The sequence below is a fragment of the Astyanax mexicanus genome, chromosome 10 (assembly GCF_023375975.1).
Source record: "Astyanax mexicanus isolate ESR-SI-001 chromosome 10, AstMex3_surface, whole genome shotgun sequence".
In the NCBI taxonomy this organism is placed as follows: Eukaryota; Metazoa; Chordata; class Actinopteri; order Characiformes; family Acestrorhamphidae; genus Astyanax; species Astyanax mexicanus.
The window spans coordinates 39,325,905-39,346,897 of record NC_064417.1 but is presented as its reverse complement, the minus strand read 5'-3'; the positions used below and the strand labels follow the sequence as shown (position 1 = coordinate 39,346,897).

General features: G+C 37.9%; 1 protein-coding gene across 1 annotated transcript; it reads left to right on the top strand.

The window, feature by feature from the left end:
• The first annotated feature begins 1,531 nt into the window (after positions 1-1,531).
• On the top strand, positions 1,532-16,985 carry mtnr1al (melatonin receptor type 1A like). The gene is made up of 2 exons (XM_007246439.4): positions 1,532-2,503; positions 15,433-16,985. The coding sequence occupies exons 1-2, from the start codon at positions 2,233-2,235 to the stop codon at positions 16,200-16,202; spliced, it is 1,041 nt and encodes a 346-aa protein (XP_007246501.1). The 5' UTR covers positions 1,532-2,232; the 3' UTR covers positions 16,203-16,985.
• Positions 16,986-20,993: the final 4,008 nt, after the last annotated feature.

The window sequence follows — 20,993 nt, the reverse complement described above, 5'->3', positions numbered from 1 at the left end:
ATCAAATGATCATCAGACTGGAAAATTTAATGGCTGGACGCTGGCCATAGATCAAAAAAATGATCTTAAAGGAACAATTTAGCAAAACATCCAATGAACATGAACTAGATCTTAAGCCTTGTATACACTGATGTTTAAAGTCAGAGCGGATTATAACAGACTGGGCATATTACACTACACATTTTGTATAGAATCTGGACCAATACCTTCCTAAAATAATCTTTTTTTGGAAATTCTGATTGAAAAGAACAAAAAACACAAATTGTAGAGCAACTTTTTTCTTTTTGCTGACTAAAATATAGACTCAATCTCAAGTACAATATGTTAATTTGTAGTTGCTTCAGTCACAAATAGATATGGATTCATATTCAGTGACTTTCTTCGAAGATTAAGACGGTTCTATCATTCTATATTTTTAATAGATGTCTGTGTAAACAGCGCTGAGGGGCATAGTGCAGAAAAGTCTCCAACCAACCCTGCTGATCAATAACTGCAGAGTTCCATACCTGCTGTTAGATTTGCAAAGGAAGGGGAGACTCCATAATAATGCCTATGGATTTCACATGGGATGTCATAAAAGCTCCTCAAGGTGTAATATGTAGGTTTCCTAATATTTCTCCCCATATAGTGTATGTTCCCCTACTGTTTCCATGCCATGATCCTTTCATATGTATCCCCAAATCCAGTCTTAGTGGACTGAGGAGACTTTCCGGAACCTTCAAGTTTCGTGATGTGCCATATTTTTATTATTTGCCTCCAGATGCTTGGTGGCTTTTCTCTTCCACACCTGGGGTTACAACACATGCATTAGGAAAGGAGGAGGCACTTCAGGTGCAGAGAGAGCTCAGTGGAGTAGGATGAGGTACGTGTTGTTGGTTGGTCCAGCATAGTGGATAACAGCATTGCTCTCCCCATGGCAAGCTGGAGTTGAGTTCAGCTCCCAGGCCAGATGAGCAAGGCATGCTACACCAATACATGTCCTTGGGCAAGACTCCTAACAGTACATTCCCAGACTGAGCTGAGCACGATATAATATAAGTCAATCAGAATAGGAGCAAAACCAAATTATGTAAATTTTGTAGTACAATTCTGTCATTGTTTTTTACCTGGTTTCATTAAAAGCCACGCCCTCCAGAGCTAAGAATGGCTGCAATCAGCCTGCTGCAATACTGGTGTTTTTTTGGTGTTTTAGACTCATAAGCAGTTCCTCACACCTTGGACCCCGAGAGCTATTAGCCAGTGGCAGTGTAGAATAGGGAACAGTTACTAAACTGACCATCCCTCTTTTAGGGGTGTGGTATTTGCATCCTCCTGGGCTTGGATTATTTAGTCCCGCCTGCTGTGATACTATTTGCTGATGTTTTAGTCTCTGAAGCAGTCCCTCACTAATTGGGCATTAGTGCTATTAGCCAGTGGCAGTGTAGAGTGGGGAGCCAGATATTATACTGGCCAATCCGCCTTCAGGGGGCGGGGTTTGCCGGAATACGGGCGGGAAAAAATGCAGGGATGTGCAACAGATGTGAAGAAGTTTCAATAGCCCTCTCTCTCATTCTCTCTGTCTGCCTCTCCAGTGGTTTAGCAGCTGTGTTGTCAGGAACGAGCCCCGTGCGCGCGCAGCAGAGAATGACGCACAGCTGTACTTCTGTAAAGATTGATGGATAATGATGGATTTATGAATTTATGAATGTGGACTGTGCGGATGGACGGATGGTCATTCGTGCACGAGGCAGAGACTTGCTGAAGTCGGCGAACAGACACGCGCTCAGACAGATACGGGAACATCAAAAGTCGTATCCGAATCCGTAAAGAATACGATACAGAACACGATTCTGGAGTTTTTTTTTAGTTTTATTTTACGCTTTTTTATGTTTTTGCGGAATCTATAAAGTATTTGCACAGGTTAATTTACGTTTCTGCCTTGCATTTTTTTCACAAACGCATACGCGTTCTTATTCTCGCTGTGCGTAAAACCACGCGCCACGCGTTTCCACGCTTCGTGCAAAGCGAACTGTTGTTTGTTGCAAACCAAACATCCAAACATCACAGCAGCAGACGCGCTCGTGCAGCGCCGGTGACGTCTCCGAGCGCGTGTTGTGAGCGGGAGATGTGGCGCGCGGCGCAGCTGCAGCGTCTCGGTGCTGCTGCTGCTGGTCTGCGCGCGACACGGGGCGACTCTGATGACAGCGGAGCGGCGCCGCAGGCTCGAGCTCCCAGGCTGCACGCTTGCGCTAAATGCACGCGCGCCTCACTGCATGCCGGTGGCACGCGGGGCCGTGCCACTTCCCCCTGTCCCATGGCGCGGAGGACGCAGTGAGCATGGTGGAGGCGACCGACGGAGCTCTGAGGAACGCATCAGCTGGAGACGGGCGCAACCAGAGCCAGCCGTTCCCCTGGGTGGTCACACTGCTGTCCAGCGTGCTCATCACCACCATCGTCGTAGACGTCCTGGGCAACCTGTTGGTCATCGTGTCGGTGTTCAGAAACAGGAAACTCAGGAAAGCAGGTAAAAACCAAGTTGCTAATATATCCATCTATGTCCAGATCCATCCTGAGGAATAGCACGTGCACCGGCATGTATGTGTGTGTGTTCACTGTCTGTCACCTGCTGCACATCTCATATAGGGCTTATCTGTGAGCGCAGCAGCTGGTCCACCCTTTACCATACAGATGTGACAGGTGATGACATTTGGAAGATGCATCTATAGAGTTAAACAGACAACACTTAATTACACTTCAGTGTAAAGTTAGAAAGGATTATCTGTAAATATAATCTGTCCTATATTTGCGATAACTACATCCAAACATCCAAAATGTTGATGACACCCTTAATAAAAAGGTTCTTCAGTGGTTCATTAGTATATAGCTGAAATGACAACTCTATCATATATGACAATGGCAAATACAAATGGAACATTCTGAATGTTTAAATGGTTATTCTTTATAGAAATAACCTTTTAGGAAGTTATATAATTTCGTTGTGCAATAAAAAAAACATTTTTGTTGATTTTTAGTTTACTATACAGTTTAAACACACAAACTGTCCCTTACACTCTTGTCAAAATATCTTGATAAATGGACCAATAGAAATTCTGCAAAATGATCTGAAAGTAGTTGTTTTCCATTGACTTTCTTTAAAAATATAGAAATGTTGATATGTCACCTGTAAAGGTGCTGTTTTGGAAATATTTGTTTTTCATTGGACAACAACAATATGCAGTCTTAGCAAAAAGGGTTGTATAGAGTACCAAAATATTCTGTGAAGATCATGCTCAAAAGATAATGAGTTATTTAAAGACCATAAAAAGTGGTTTATATGTATTAATTTAGTCTTTAAGAACTTTGAAAAAGCAAAACTTTTACAAGTCCAATAACCTTTTTTGTTTGATACTACATAACGCTTGAACGTGGTACATGAGTAAAAAGTGAATCCCTCAATACATTTGCTTAAGTTGCTCTTTGCATTCTCTAATGGATGGAGAAAGTGTTGTGTATTGTTATTTATATTGTTCTATATATATCATTATTATTAGCAATACTGGTTCTAAATATATTCACACAATTAGAATTCAATATTGTTACAAATCTTTTTGATACTATAGAACCCTTTTAAGCACATACTGTATCAAGCACAAATCTGTATAGAAACATGAACCCCTCAAGAACCCTTTGAATGCTTAAGTGGTTCTTTGCTTAGTTAAAAATGTCTTCTCTATAGGATGGAGAACCTAGTGCATACTAAATATACTTTCCATCAAAAGAACCGTTTAACCAGAAATATTCAGGCTTATACAGTATAATGAACATGTGAAGAGCCCTCTGTTTGTTGTGTTGCACTATAATATAGAACTATATATAATCCTCCAAGACTGTTATTACACTCTAATGATTACTAATTAGTAACTACATGCAAAGCAATGTGGACTGGCTGAGCTATATATATTATTAAAGTAAGCCATATGTAGTTATAAAAGTAAGGTAAAAAAAAAGCCAGAAAATATGTGGTTCTGAGAAGTTTAGGAGGATAAAAAGGGTTATTTTACAAAGGCTACAGATCTATACCTCTGAACTCGTTTACACCTGGTCACTTTATGTGATAAGAATCTAAATTGGATCCTGATAAGATTTTAATGACATGCATTTACACTCGATTATCTGAAGTATCTCTGCTTTTAGTCAGACTGAAATCTGATTGCTAATTGCAGATCTACTGGAAGAAGTCTAGGCTGTTGATTTTTTTCTGGAAGAAACTGAACCATTTACACTGCTGTACCACGTGGCTTTAATGCATCTCAGACCACCTCCTAAACTGGTTTCAGTGATCAAAGAATGTGCACCTGTTTTGAATTAGTTTTGGGTGTGTTTATACTTGCATATAATTTTATTTTTATCCAGATATAAACCTGATACTCAAGACTTATGAAGGAACCAGGTGTAAACAAGTTTAAATGTCTTTATGGGGCTTGAGTATTAGAATTATATGCAAGTGTAAATAAGTCCAAGACACTATTACAATAGATACAAATATGATATGTTAATTTTTAAGAAAATGCTATATGCTATACAGAACTATTTACTAAAAAACACTTTTTATTTTAAAGTAAATTCGTTTGTGACCATTAAACTGTTTCTTTGTTTGTTTGTTGCTGGTGTGCCAAAATACACTGGTATGTCAAAAGTAATGAGATAGCAGTATGTAATTAATCATGAAGTGATACTTTAGGAAAACTGGAGAAATCTGTGAGGAGTTGTCTTGTGAGTGAGGCTGAAAAATGGGGCTTATGGCAAAATAATGTGAATTATTGTAGTTGGAGTGCAGCTTGATGGTGGGTGCCAGATGCATGGAATGTTCCATTTCTGAAGGGAATACATCATAGAGGGCATTACCACCCACAGTGGACAGTGCAGTGAATTGTTAGTGTAAATTGAAAAGTGAGTCTGGCAGAAATTACATACACATTTATTGAAGGAGACCCCACACACATATCCTCCAGGACATTCAAAATAAACCCTAACCTTAACCTTAGCCATTAATCAACCGCAAAAAAAGACCTAAACCTACACATAACCCTAACCATAACCTTAAACTAAACTTTAAATCTAAACCTTGTAAAAATTAGAGTTTGGGTTAGAGTTGGATGTAGAGTAACATTCAATAAAGAATCATTTAAATTTAATCATCAGCTTTCAGTTTAATTGCATTTAATAGATATGCAGTTGAATGTTATTTGAATGTCAGTTGAGCATTAATTGAGGCCAACAAAAGGACCATCCAAGTAAACTGTTACCCAAGGTTAAATATTCTTTCTTTTTGTATTGCAAAATATAAAAAAATTTATACACATTTCATTTCGGTTTAGGGGGGTGACAGGTGTGGCCAATAATGGCTGGAGTCCAGCACAATTTGCTGTTTTTTCTGCTCTAACAGACCTACTAAACCTTGTACATAACAGATGAGTTTAATGAGATGTGTTGAGCATAAAATGCACAAAACTGCAAAAAACAAGCCCTTGAGGGTCAGAATGGTCCATCCTTGGTTTAGAACTAAATTAGATTCCAAAGTCACTGCTATAAATCAGCAACTCTCCCAGTTTTATATCTTGCTCTTAAAAAAATCACTGTTTTAAGGACTGATACTGTGAAGTGTGCACTCCTGCTAAACAGACTGATCAGACCTGCTCCTGTCAGGAGTCCAGCTCATACTAAAGGCACTGCAGTCAGCGCTGTTTGTTCTTCAGCGCGCTCAAGTTCAGTCCCACAATCAATGCCATGGCCCAGCTCCGTTTTTTAATTCAGACTGACCTTTAAAGCTGTGTGGATGTACAGCAGAAAGTCATGGTGGATGCGTGCAGTAATCATTCTCCTCAGACAAAGTGATTGATTGTCTTTGGAATGAGATAGCTCTTACATCCACATATTTCAGCTAAAATCCAAAGTTAATTATTTGCTTGGCTTGCTCTAAATTGAGGTGTTTTTTTCCTGTATTTTGTTGGTTAATGCTCATTTCATATGATAAACATATTGATCTTACTAAAACAGTTCTAGAAAGAGAAAAAGAAAAAAACACATTTCATTTTAGCTGGTTAACAATAGGCTTTGATTGTGGACAGTTGCTGTATTGTTATAGTATGTAATAAAAAAATACTTTACTTTTACCCAACATATAATTATAATCATTCATATGGCACTATGCTGACCTCCTTGACACCAATTTAAAAAGCAACCTTACACTAATGAAAAAAAAGTTATATACTTTTTTCACATTTGCATTACATTTTACACATTTTTTGCAAACAATAACTTTGATAATGCTATGCAATTCAATGCTAACAGAACAGAGGCAATGCTAACAGTGCAGAGGCAATGCTAACAGTGCAGAGGCAATGCTAACAGAACAGAGGCAATACTAAAGGTGCAGAGGCAATGCTAAGAGTGAAGAGGCAATGCTAACAGAACAGAGGCAATGCTAACAGTGCAGATGCAATGCTAACAGAACAGAGGCAATGCTAACAGTGTGGAAGCAATGCTAAAAGAACAGAGGCAGTGCCAACAGTGCAGAGGCAATGCTAACAGTGCAGAGGCAATGCTAACAGAACAGAGGCAATGCTAACAGTGCAGAGGCAATGCTAACAGTGCAGAGGCAATGCTAACAGAACAGAGGCAATACTAAAGGTGCAGAGGCAATGCTAAGAGTGAAGAGGCAATGCTAACAGAACAGAGGCAATGCTAACAGTGCAGATGCAATGCTAACAGAACAGAGGCAATGCTAACAGAACAGAGGCAATGCTAACAGTGTGGAAGCAATGCTAAAAGAACAGAGGCAGTGCCAACAGTGCAGAAGCAATGCTAAAAGAACAGAGGCAATGCTAACAGTGCAGAGGCAATGCTAACAGTGCAGAGGCAATGCTAACAGAACAGAGGCAATGCTAACAGTGCGGAAGCAATGCTAAAAGAACAGAGGCAATGCTAACAGAACAAAGGCAATGCCAACAGTGCAGAGGCAATGCTTACAGTGCGGAAGCAATGCTAACAGAACAGAGGCAATACTAACAGTGCAGTGGAAATGCTAACAGTGCAGAGGAAATGCTAATAGTGCAGTGGAAATGCTAACAGAGCAGAGGCAATGCTAACAGTGCAGAGGTAACGCTAATAGTGTAGAGGCAATGCTAACAGTGCAGAGGTAACGCTAACAGTGCAGAGGCAATGCTAACAGTGCAGAGGCAATGCTAACAGTGCAGAGGTAACGCTAACAGTGCAGAGGCAATGCTAACAGTGCAGAGGCAATGCTAACAGTGCAGAGGCAATGCTAACAGTGCAGAGGCAATGCTAACAGTGCAGAGGCAATGCTAACAGTGCAGAGGTAACGCTAACAGTGCAGAGGCAATGCTAACAGTGCAGAGGCAATGCTAACAGTGCAGAGGCAATGCTAACAGTGCAGAGGCAATGCTAACAACAGAGAGGTGATGTTAACTGTAGCAAGGTGATGTTTAGGGCAAAGAGGTGATGCTAACAGCAATGCTAATGGTACGGTAGTTATTTTGACCAAGGCTGTATATAAAAACAGCAGAGTTTACTAAACACATTCATTTTGTACCTCTCTAACAACTATATCTTCACACTGCTTCTCTAAACACTGGTAAGTGTTTAACCTGACTCACAAGATAACACCTCACAACTTATACATGTCTGGTGTTCCCAAGTGAACCCCCAAGCTAGCACTTTATGATTAATTTACATACTATCCCATGACTTTTGGCATGCCAATGTAATAGTAACAGTTGTGAAGGAAAAAAATACTACTTAAACTTAACTTACTTAAACTTACTTACTAGTTTTCCATACTTGATACTTGGCAAAAGGGCACTTTGTGTGTTGAGTATCAGGATTATATCTGGGTAAAGCCAAACCGAATAAAGATGCAAATGTGAATGTACCAAAACACAAATAAAAGGAGATTAGGTTTTATTTCTTAAACTTGTTTTTGTCTGTTTGTTCAAATGATATATAAAACAATGAAACAATCACTTAAGCCATTTCACTGAAGGTGCGTTGGACAACCAAGTGTAAATGCATATGGCTAATATCTTATACTAAAACCCTTATCAAGATACAAAAAAAAAAGAAAAAAATACTACTTACTAATACTACTTACTAATACTAATACTAATAGCTCTTCTTACTGACCCTATAGTGGAAAAAGCCAGTTCTTCGGTATGAGCGTTTAAAAACAGTTCATCAGGCACTTACCAAGTCAGTATGAATGAATGAAATGCCTCTTATAGGAAATTGCCTCTTCAAGAATGAGGAGCATCTCTCAAAAACAAAACTCATGAAAATGAGAAAACATGCTCAGCACTTCACAAACACCTAGATTGGTGGCTTTTCCAACTCTCTTAGTTAAAAAAACAGCAACATATCCAATCAACACAGTATGAATCTATTCTAATAAAACAATTTCACTTATCTGCTGTGTCTATCTGAATATTCTATTCCTGTTCACACATATTAACATATTAGACATGCACATGTACCAACATCCATAACTGCTGGTAGTAGCTATTTGAGGATGAAGAGTATGACTCGTGTCACAAAATCATGTGAGGAAAAGCACTGCATGACCTATAACTGGTTGACCTATAAGCTGTTCACGTGTCCATGTGCTGTCTGTGGCTGAACATCTTTTTTTAAGGATTTATTTTTGTACTAGAAGGAGGTTCCTGCGTCTGCTGTCTCTGTACAGCATCAGTTGGTATTTATTCAGTCATACGGTGCAGGTAAGCCCTGTGTGGTTAGGTACGGTGGCCGAGAAAGCCCAGCGCAGTGCAAATTGAAAAGCGCTGCAAAAGCACAAAACACATCCATCAAAATTACAACACAGGCGCAGCAAATAGAAAAACGCGCTGCAAATAGAAAAACGCGCTGCAAACAGAACCACAACATAACGGAAGTGAGTCACAACACAACGGAATTTTCCCGGGGGACCTTAAAAGATGCTGTACCAGCTGTATACAAAGGACAATAAGTGGCAAACAAGCTTCTGAAAAGTAAGTTATGTTTATTTCCTGTGATTGCCACGGTTGTGTGCATATTATTAAAAGTTCTGCTTCACAAAACGCCTTGTTTGCCACTTATTGTCCTTTGTACACATAGTGAAGTCCGAGACGTTACTGAAGACGCAGCTTAGCTGGTACAGTATCTTTTAAGGTCCCCCGGGAAAATTCCGTTGTGTTGTGACTCACTTCCGTTGTGTTGTGGTTCTATTTGCAGCGCGTTTTTCTTTTTGCAGCGCGTTTTTCTAGTTGCTGCGCCTGTGTTGTAATTTTGATGGATGTGTTTTGTGCTTTTGCAGCGCTTTTCAATTTGCACTGCGTTGGGCTTTCTCGGCCACCGTAGTTAGGAGGTGATGCTATGATACACTGGATGCTATGTCCACATATATGTGGACTTGGTTAAATAAAATTGCGACCATTGCTGACACAGATGTGCAAATGCCTATAAACAGTTATCAGAGCTTTTTGCAGCAGATAAACATGGAGCTACTGGCAGCAGGTCTAATGCTTGAGTTGTAAAGCAGAGAGTGGAACTGTGTTCACTGGAATGATCAGGCTTTATCCAGTACTTTTGAGATAAGATGGGGAGTTGGTATAAATGATGCTGAATGGTGATTAACCAACATCCTGACTTCTTTAAGACTCCTGTTGCAATCAGATCTTCACAGTGATTCTCCAAAATCTAGTAAAAATCCTTTTCTGGATACCAACAAGTAGGACAAACCCTTTAAAATCTATTGATTAAAAAAAAAAGAGCCAAATGTCCAAATTTGGTGTACATTAGGACAACAAAAGTGTATTGGTTTACATTGGAATAAATGAAATATGCTATATTTTTCTATGAGAAGACATTTTTTCACATTGGTCAGACAATTTTCCATACTTGATACTTGGTAAAAAGACACTTTTCGTGTATTGAGTATCAGGATTAAATCTGGATAAACGCAAGTGTAAATGCACCAAATCACATTTAAGATTCAGATTTGAGACTTGACAACCAAGTGTAAATGCATGTGGCTAAAATTTTATCCTAAAACCCTTATCAAGATACAAGACCAGGTGTAAAAAGGGTCTTTGATCATAAGTGAGATGCAAAGAGATAAAGAAATCTCCCACCCCCAGTGTTCTCAAGTCTCACGCTTTGAGCGTGTGACACACGCACCTCAGCGAGTTCACGCGCTCACACGCCACACATGGTATTTCTCACGCTTGCCAATCCATCGGCTGCATATTATAATGTACTCTCGTTGAGCCAATCAGAATATAGATCGCTCTGTTGTTAGGCAGACCTAGTCAAAGAGGGTGGAGTTTCAGCCAGAGTGTCAGGCGCGAAGAACTGTCCGATTCGAAAGTTCTGAAACACACGTTGGTGAACAACTGAAGAAGAACTTCAGTTTTACTATTGTGCAATATTATGCAAATTTTCTTGTCAGGGTTACAGTTAAAGATTTTTGTGGTTTTATGCAAAGTGACAAATTTGAACAAAGTGACAATGTTAATGCACAGCTACATTTTAATTACTTTGAACATAGTAAAAATGACAGTTAGTGTCGCAAGAAAAGCTTCATAATGATGTGAGTTATTAAAGGGTAACTACACACCCTGATTTTAGCTGAACCCACCCTCAGCTCAAATTAATGGGAGGAATGGATAGTTTGGGAGGGGCATGGGTGATGTATGGGTTTAAGGGCGGGGCAGGGAAGAGAGCTGATTGGGCTGTGCAGTGCGCCTCTGATAGCAGTGAGATGCAGATGGTTGTACATCGCCAGGGAGGTGGTGTTATTGATTGACTGATTTGCATATTGTGAGTGTCCATGTACCAAAGTACAAGGACACATCATCCACACCTAATGCAGAGGCGAAAATGATCACAAAAAAAGCGCTTTTTAAGTTTAGGAAATGTTTATAATTTATTTAATGCTTTATTTATTTAAGCAGGACTGGTATGTTTCACAACTTTAAAGGAACACATTTTAGCTACTAATTTAAAAATATGATTTAGGGTTTTAGTGCCTCTTTTAATGTTAGTATTACATATGAAAGATGACAGTTTTTATTGACAGGACTGCTTATTGTAGGCCTCATATATAGGCAACCCTGGCCTTATATCAAATCAATGTTTTCACTACAGGCTACCAAAACCCGCAGTTATATCATGCACTGTCTTCTCTACCAGCCTAAAATCATGGACCTTTCAATGGCAAGAACTGAGAAAACAGGGTGGCTAATGGATTGGTGAAGTTAACAGGTAAACAGTGGCAGGTAATGTAATACTGAGAAAAGTGTGACAGGCATGACTCTGTGGTTAAAATAATTTTGCTTTAGCTGTGATAGGTTAGTAAAGTTGTGCATGATTTTATCATGTATGTTAGAGGGTAGTGATGTTCACTTCTTGAGCTGTGTTTGCCAATAATTTCCTAAGCTGGCAAGTTGTTAAATGAGATTGAGAAATTTACTCCCTATTTGAGTAGTGTTTTTTAATGAATACTTTTCCTTAATATAATAATTCAAATGACCACTTTAACATATACTTCAGTATTATTTTTAAGTAACAGTACTTCTACATTCTCTTCTGTTTTTGGCTACTCTACCCACCTCTGAACATCACTAATAAGATAACACCTCACAGCTTATACATGTATCGGCATTCCCTAGATATCCCCTGGCCTAACACTTGATGATCAGTTTACTACTATACTATCCCATGACCTTCGGCATGTCAATGTAAAAGTAACAGTAACAGTTAATAAAAAAATAATTAATTAATAAATCATTAAATATAGCCAGGGTGCCCAAATTGTACATTCAGCACAAGTAGATAAATGCGTATAACTATGCACAATAGAGAAAGTGTCTCAACTATTATACTTGCCCAAACAATGAGTGAATAAAGTATGTAAAAGAAGTGTGTACTGTTACAGAGCACTGGTCGATGCAGTCGTCAGACCAGAACTCCGTGCTTTCATCCTGGTAGAAGTTGAGTTCCCTCAGAGCGTACGCCAGGCCTAATTTACAGCACTCGCAAAAGAGATTTGTGTGCCTGGCTCCTTAAAGATAAGTGCAGGCTGGCATATTGAGTGCCTTGCCGTTGACACCAGAGACTGAGGAGTCCGTTCTCAGCTAGACTATCTCGACTGTACAGCATTTCACTCACATTCCTGAACATTTACCCATTCAGTTGACCCCAGGCCATGGATTAATTCTATGAAAAATTTACACCAGCGCTCGCAGGTTTTTCCGAAGGAGCCTCTTCATATGTTCCATTTGAAACCTACTGCACTTCCCCCAGCTACCCTGCCTGCTATTTTACACCCAGCACTGTATCGACGAGTATCATTAGCGGTATCCTGCTGCTGTTCCCTAAATCCCTAATCTGCTAATTTAAAATCAGCTCAGCTGAAGAAATCCTGGACCTGAGTGAGAAAACAATATATATAATTTAATACATCCGCTATTGTTCCCATGTGAGAAGTATTTGTAAAGCTATTCAGTTCAATATGGCAGCTAGCTAGCATTCAGTGTGCTAGCTAATTGAGTAGACAAACACGTTGGTTTCTCAGTATCCCTCACGGGAGGCTTTGTCATCTCCACTTTGTACAAACACAAAAAGCAACTGCTGTACGATTATCTTGCAGTATCTTTTTCCGTGCGCGGGCGCTAAGACCCCCCTTGGAGTACTGGGGCTATCATGTTAGAAATGTAGTCCACGTAGCAGTCCAGCAGGCTCATACTGAAGGATTAGCTGCTGCATGGCTGGGTGTGAAATGTGAGCTCAATAATTCTGGAAATTCAAAGCATCGCCTCCGGTCACACAGTTGGGCACCTGAGCCACGGCAACACTTTGTTTTTCAGCAGGCAGCAGAAGAAATACTAATACGAGACGGAGTAAGAGAATCTCTTTGAAATGGAAGAAACACTGTGAACGGAACACTTATTTTAACACGCTGACATTTTATTTAATCTGCGTGAGTGGGCTCAGCAACAGGAAAGATTTTTTAATTTCTGAAATTGAGGTGATTCTCCAGCAATTTTACATGCATGTCAATTGCTCATGAGGCAGCCAAATCCCTTCTGGCTGAACAGGTGGCTACGGATTGGTCCTACTCCGTGTGTGATGAGCACTGTGGTGGAGTGTATACCTGAACTGCTTCCTAAAAACACCATTTCACTTCACTACCCACTCAGTGTTTAACAAAACACAGACTTATTAATAACTATAGACTTTCTTTGATCCTTTTCCAGGAAATCTGATTGATTTAGAACTCCCCAAACCCCTATGTTTATATGTATTTCGCGCTAAGATTCTGTTTCTGGCAATGTGAAAAAAAAATAACCCAGAGGAAATTTTTACTGCTCAAATGTTAAATTAAAATCTTTATTGTCTCGGGAGACTTATTTGGGATACCCACTTAGGTTTCATTTAGAGATCAGTTTCGTCACATATGTTTCTCCTAAAATTGCTAAGGAAAAATAGCATTAGATACTAATGAGGCATGATATACTTTTGAGGTTAAAGCAGTTAAAAATGCATATTTGGTTTTAGACACATATGAGATCAGATTGGGTATCAAATCCACAGCTTTGTCACTGATGGTTCAGTGCTCAAACAAAATCATTCAGAAGTTTAGAACTAAAGCTTTGTACCCTTAATTAAACACATTCAATTCAATCAATCTAAACTATTTATTCATAAACCTTTTTTGAACAAATATCATTTTGCATAGTAAAAAGTTTTGCTACAAGTTCAAATACTAAAACATCAATGTACTTAAATCACACCTGATTAAAAAGAAAAATTCCAAGAGTAGTTCATATTGTATTGAGACTATTGTATTTAGTGAATGATGTTGTTGTGTGTTTTTATTGCAACATATTTGAGCACAATGTGAGACTTCATTGATAACTACACTAAACCATCAAGAGAAGACACATGAGCTCTTTATCTCAGTAGAGACGTGAGAAGCAGAAGGAGATTTATACTAAAGTCTCTTTTGTTTTTCCATCTGATATCATTGTTGTCTAGGAGACAATGCTGAGATATTATGAAGATCTCCTTTTTGATTTTTATTTCCTTTTGGAATTATTTGATTTGAAGAAACCTTGAGAGGAATCAAGACTCAGAAAGAGAACTCATCCTTTTCAGGTCGATACCAGATAGCCCAACAAAAATATAAGAAAGCAGAATGATGACTAAAAGAAAAATAATGAAGAAATATGACTAATGTGAGAGTGAGTCATGGGATATGTAGAGAGAATGAGAATGGGAGTTAGTGCAGAACAGTCACAGCTAATTTGACAGTATTGAATTAATACTGTTAGTCTGAATTATATGTATGAATACACAAAAAGATTACAGTGTGCACAGTGTAAGTTCTTGGACTTATAGTTATTGTTCTGTATCTCAGCTGGTAGTGTATTAAATCTCACAGCAGTACATTACAAAATCAGTTTGAGTATGTGTTCTATTTGCAGGCTAGATCTTTCACAAAACTGGATCACAATCATTCTTTGTTTTGTTTTTCATATCTAATCTAGTATTTTAGCTATTGGTCATACAGCTGCAGGCCTGTATACAATTCAGTCTGACTTGTTGACAGCATATAATTGTATACTAGCCTATTGTTTTATGACAGATTGCTGTGACTAAACGATCCACTAACAAGGGTATTTATCTGTTTGAAATGAGGAATATACAATCAGCCTGTGTCTCAGCTTGTGTTGATTTTTCATATACTTTTAAACGCTCCAGACAATTTTTACATTGTGAAAATGACATGATAAAGGAATGAAAAAGAGCTAAAAATACATTGAAATAAAACCTCTTTAAATTCACAATAAAAGCTATTTTTTTTTAAACGGTATGTCTGTAAAAATTGTTTTGGCTATTTGGCTTTGGCGCCAAATTATCGGCCAAAAAATGAGATGATAACCAGCAATATAACCAGCCATATAAATAAAAAACTAGCAACCTTATTATGTAGTACTAAATGCCTTCTCCAGAGTCTACAGAAATGACAATATATTTACACACATTGATTTAAATGTGATTTATGTACCTAAGAATCTGTACTGATGTGATACTGAAGTGCACAATCTATAAAAATGACTGACACAGTGCTTTCTGATGGGGCTAACGTTTCTCAGAAACTCCTGAAAACTCTGATTAACCCTACTTTTGTATTTAATTTCTGTCCTGTACCAAACAAAAATCTTGCATCTCAATTTTTACTTTATCAACTAAATCTACCCTTCATGATTTAGTCTCATAGGTCATTTTGTTTTGTGACTGATGCTTTATTAAATGCACTAACCAAACGTAAGAATTCATTCAGCGTTTACACATTAAGCCTGTCTTGTTTTTTTAATTGCTCTCTTTCTTTTACAGGAAATGCCTTTGTGGTGAGTTTGGCTGTAGCAGATCTAGTTGTGGCCATCTACCCTTATCCGCTGGTCTTGACCGCTATCTTCCACGACGGCTGGATCGCAGGGAACATCCACTGCCAAATCAGCGGCTTCCTGATGGGTCTCAGCGTCATCGGCTCCATTTTCAACATCACGGGCATCGCCATCAACCGCTACTGTTACATCTGCCACAGCCTTAAGTATGACAAGCTCTTCTCCAGCAAGAACACTGCGTGCTACGTGGTCCTGGTCTGGTCGCTGACCATCCTGGCCATCGTGCCCAACTGGTTCGTGGAGTCTCTGCAGTATGACCCTCGGGTCTACTCGTGCACCTTCGCCCAGTCGGTCAGCTCACTTTACACCATCTTGGTGGTGGTGGTGCACTTCATCCTGCCCATCAGCATCGTCACGTACTGCTACCTGCGCATCTGGATCCTTGTGATTCAGGTGCGCAGGCGGGTCAAGCCCGACACCAGGCCCAAGATCAAGCCACACGACTTCCGCAACTTTTTGACCATGTTTGTGGTGTTCGTGCTGTTCGCCGTGTGCTGGGCACCGCTGAACTTCATCGGCCTTGCCGTGGCCGTCCACCCCAGACTGGGCCAGGCCATACCAGAATGGCTCTTCACAGCCAGCTACTTTATGGCTTATTTTAACAGCTGCCTGAATGCAGTTATCTATGGCGTACTCAACCACAATTTTCGAAAGGAGTACAAAAGGATTGTGCTTGCTGTTTTCAAGTTCCATTGTTAAGGATTTTTTTTGTTTCGTTTTTTTTTTTCAAAGAGGAGACGAGCACTGTGACTTAACTAGCACACAAAAACTGCTGTTCAAACAGACAGGCAATGACTGAAAAAAAGAAAGAAAAAAAATGGTGCAACTATTGACAGCAGTGTTTGTGCTGGGTTTGCCCATGTCAAATAACCCATTTTGCTGTTCGCTTTTTGTTACGGATGAAATGGACACATACAGTCGTGTGTTTGAGTGTGTCGTTTGTATATGCTTCTGTTTGCACTGAGTGATTAATGTACGATTCAAACACATCTGTTGCAGTTTGTTAAGACAACCATCTAAATGTGCAAGAGATCCCACCTAAATGAAGAGAAGGTGGACAGAAATAGGGCTGGTATCCTTAAAAATGTAAGGATTTGAAACCAACAAGGAGGGAAATACTGCAATACTATACTAAAGTATGTTTTAAAAATTTGTAGTTGGAAAACTGGGTATTTGCACTTTTACTCAATTACATTTACAAGAGAACATGCAAGAAAAAGTGAGTGAAGCTTTGGATTTCTGCATTGATTACTAATAAAATATGGTCTGATTATTATCAAATTCACAATGATAGACAACAACATGTACATACGACTAAACCACTACCACACAAAAAATGCTGTTCATTTGTTTTATTGAAATGATTGAGTAAACATCCACATTGCAGGATAGAAAAAGAAAGTGAATCTCTGTATCAATGTATAGTTCTCTCTAAAAGATAATTGATAAAAGGTGGTAAAGAGTAAAAAGGTTGGATTGGAAGTGTGGGTTTACACAAAGCCTGGTTACTGAAAAATCTGGTATTTATATGCCTCAATGCAAACAACATCAGGAAGACCTCGAATTATGTGCTATATTAAATGCATTTATAAAATGCATGAAGCTGGAAAACAAGCTGGCTATGAAAGCATTGCTAAAGACAAAGGAGTACATAAGCACTATTAAAATAACCTCACTCTAAGCACAACCAGCAGGACTAAAAGAGGTGAAAAGCAACCCATCAAAAACGTAAAAAAGACTAACTGCAAACTTTTAAAACATAAGTACACTTAAAATAATATATATATAATAGAAAGACCCAATGAAGAAAGCCACTGCTGTGAAAAAAAAAAAAACATGTTGGCTCATCTCAAGTTTGACCACCGGAATATTCCACAATGTTCCCAAGAAAAAGTTCAGTAAACAGATAATACAAAAATGGAACATTTTAGCTCAATTACAGAGTGGTATGTTTGGATGAAAAATACACTGTATGCAAACTTTGAAGCATGGTGGAGGAAGCTTCAGTGTTACAATTAATTCAAATGTATCAAACCATATTTTATTTGTAATCAACGCAGAAATCCTGGTAATTGACAGGGTTATTTACATAGTTTTCTTCAAAATTTAAACTTTCTAACACCCTTTTTTTCTCTATTAGATCTTCCAAAAGGTTTGGAATTTATTGAATGACAACTCTTTAAAAGACTTCAGATTGTTCTTATCAGTCAGTTGAGTGGCTGTGCATTCATATGTTTTGTTATTATTGAAATATTCAATTATAATTCAACTATATAATTGTAAAATGAAACAACCCACTACTATGCTAATTAGTCTAAGTTACAAAATAAAGAAAAACATTATTTGTAAAAAAAAAAAATCCTTTCTTTAAATTTGACATTTTTCAGTGTGTTTAAATGTCGATGCTTTTTTACTTTTACTCAAGTATATTTTTGACTTTTTACACCCTTGAATCCAGTTGTATGCAAAAGTTGGGGCCACCTGTAATTAATTAAACTATATGTTTTGTTGATTTTGAAAATGCAGTTACGAAATGAGCAGAGTTTATTTTGAAGCCATATATTTCACTCAGTCAGATCTCAAGTCATATCATGTCTTTACTCTATTTATCTAGATGGGATCTTGCCTTCCAGCTGAAAGCAGAAGCCACCTGAACTTCAGCCAAGTTCTCAAAGTTCCTTTACTTGTACAATTGTACATTCTGCTCCCATGCCATGAGCACAAACTGACGGCACAGTTCCAATTTCTAAAATCAATTTATGTACAAATGCTTTACAGAGCTCATAGGTTTGAACCTTTTAATGGACACTTATAGTTTATTTTCTAATGTAACATTGGAAATTGATAAAGCAAAATAATGACTTTTTCAAAATATGCTGAATTTACTAAAAAAATAGAAACAAAACTCTAAATCGTAAAAATGACACTCACCTGCCAAAATTCATGGGATGCAGTAAATTGATATGTAGATTGATCATGAAGTGTTACTTATACTTGTATACATTGCACTGCAAAAAAAATCCATTGGCAAAAACTAGACAGAATATATGTAAATTAAGATGTTTATGCTTATGTAAAGCAAATAAAAATGCCAATGGGGTAAGCTATTTTTTCTTAGTAAGATTTATTATTACAAGCAATCGCAAAGTCTCAAAATGAATGAAGTAAGACCTAAATCAAGCAAATATCACTGTTTTTCGGCTTACGTTTGGACACAAGAAACAGAATAACTTGACTGGTGACTTTTTGTGGTTATTTTAAGTTTAAGCTACTTAAAAAAATAAGGTGAAAAAAATTAGTCTCATTAAGTAAATGTAGGTAAAATAATCTTACATTTACACAAGTAAATGCTTAGAAAGACAAAAACCCTTATCAGAGACAAAAATAAGATTTATTGCCTTGAAAGTTAATAATTTTGCTTCCTAAGATTACGTTTTTTGCAGTGTGTAAGGTGTGTTAACTTGTGAGGAAGGTTGATCACTGGCTAGTGTGGTAAAGTGAGGTCTGATAGTGGGTTCCAAATGGATGGGACATTCTATGGCATAGAAGGTATTATTACCACCTACAGTGGACAGTGCAGTGCGTGGTAATTATCATGAACAGCAGCGTCTTAATTGTAGAATTGTCTGTGCAAAATTGTGGCAGAAATCACATCCACCTTCAATGCAGGAGTCTCCACATTCATATCGTCGCTGTCCAAATAAAAACAAGTATCTCCATTTTTGTCGATTTTAAGTTTACTACATAATTTGAACAGACAAACCGTGCTTTACACTGTGCCACAATTTCTTGATGAACAGACCAATAGAAATACTTAAAAATTACCTGAAACAAACTCTTTTTACATTGACTTCCATTGAATGTTTAGAACATTTTTTTTTCTCTCCTGTAAGTGGCTGTTTTGGAGATACTTGTTTTTTATTGGACTTTTATTGGACTATTGGATGACATGCTGAATGACAGTGCAAAATTATTTAGATCTCATGAGATTTGGCAAAAGTCATGGGACACAACACTAGTTCCTGTCTCATGACATTTGGTATATCATTGCAAAATTAACTTTCTTTTTTGTTGAATTTATCTTCACTTAGAACATCAACAAAACATATAATTTGAACAAATTTTAGCATACAACTGTACCAATACCTTGACAAGACCAATTCTGATTTCTGAATGACTGCTGTTTAATAGTATCTCCTTTAAATCACAAAGTTAGTGTATTTTAAGCCAGCATGGTGCTGGAAGTAAGAGTTTATATAGTGAAAGGAGTTTTAAAGTAACAGAGATGTGCATCACAAATTTTGAAACAAGAATTCTAATCAGCTCACCAGTGCTGATAAACTGAATACCTAACTCTCTGTACCTGTACCTGGGATTACTAGGTCAGTACTTCATGTATGAAGTACTGGATTTTGACATCCAGCCCAAGATAAAAGCAGGGCCTGGCCTTATCCCTGCCTGTTTCTATGAGTGTGATATTTAACTCAGTTCATCTGGGCTTTAAAAACACAGCTCTAAGACAGCTCTAACAGCGCGGATTTCATCAGTGGAGTCAGAGCAGGGCACAGAAGCAATTTTCCAAACTGAGAGTGGCTTGAAACAAATTATTGATCTGCAATTTCCCAAATGACTCCTGAGATGATACGCTTACTCATAAATCGTTTCATCCTATTTGAAGAGGATCGTCTGAGAAGTTCTGTAATGATCATCTTTTTTAATCTCTGATTGGTTTGAAATTCTCTACGCACACATTATAATTTCATGCATATGTTATTAAAATTACATTCAGCTCTGGAAAAAATTAAGAGACCACTCCAGTTTCTGAATCAGTTTCTCTGATTTTGCTATTTATAGGTTTATGTTTCAGTAAAATGAACATTGTTGTTTTATTCTATAAACTACGGAAAACATTTCTCCCAAATCCCAATTAAAAATATTGTCATTTGTAGCATTTATTTGCAGAAAATGAGAAAAGGCTAAAAATAACAAAAAAAGATGCAGAGCTTTCAGACCTCAAATATTGCAAAGAAAACAAGTTCATATTCAATTTTAAGAGTTCAAAAATCAATATTTGGTGGAATAACCCTGTTTTTAATCACAGTTTTCACGGATCTTGGCATGTTCTCCTCCACCAGTCTTACACACTGCTTTTGGATAACTTTATGCCACTACTGGTACAAAAATTCAAGCAGTTCAGCTTGGTTTGATGGCTTGTGATCATCCGCCTTCCTCTTGATTATATTCCAGAGGTTTTCAATTTGGTAAAAAAAAAAAAAATCTTTTTTTTTTTCCAGAGCTGTATTTAAATCACATGTTTACACCATTACACACACAGTAAATTTGCCAGCTCTTTCCGTGTTAAATTTACGCTGGGAAATTTACTGTGCAAGTGTACAATATAATATAATGATCTCCAATATCACGCAAAAAGCTTGTATCTTCGAGTTAGCCAGTTAACTTTCAATAGAAGCCTATTTAAAATGGTTTTGT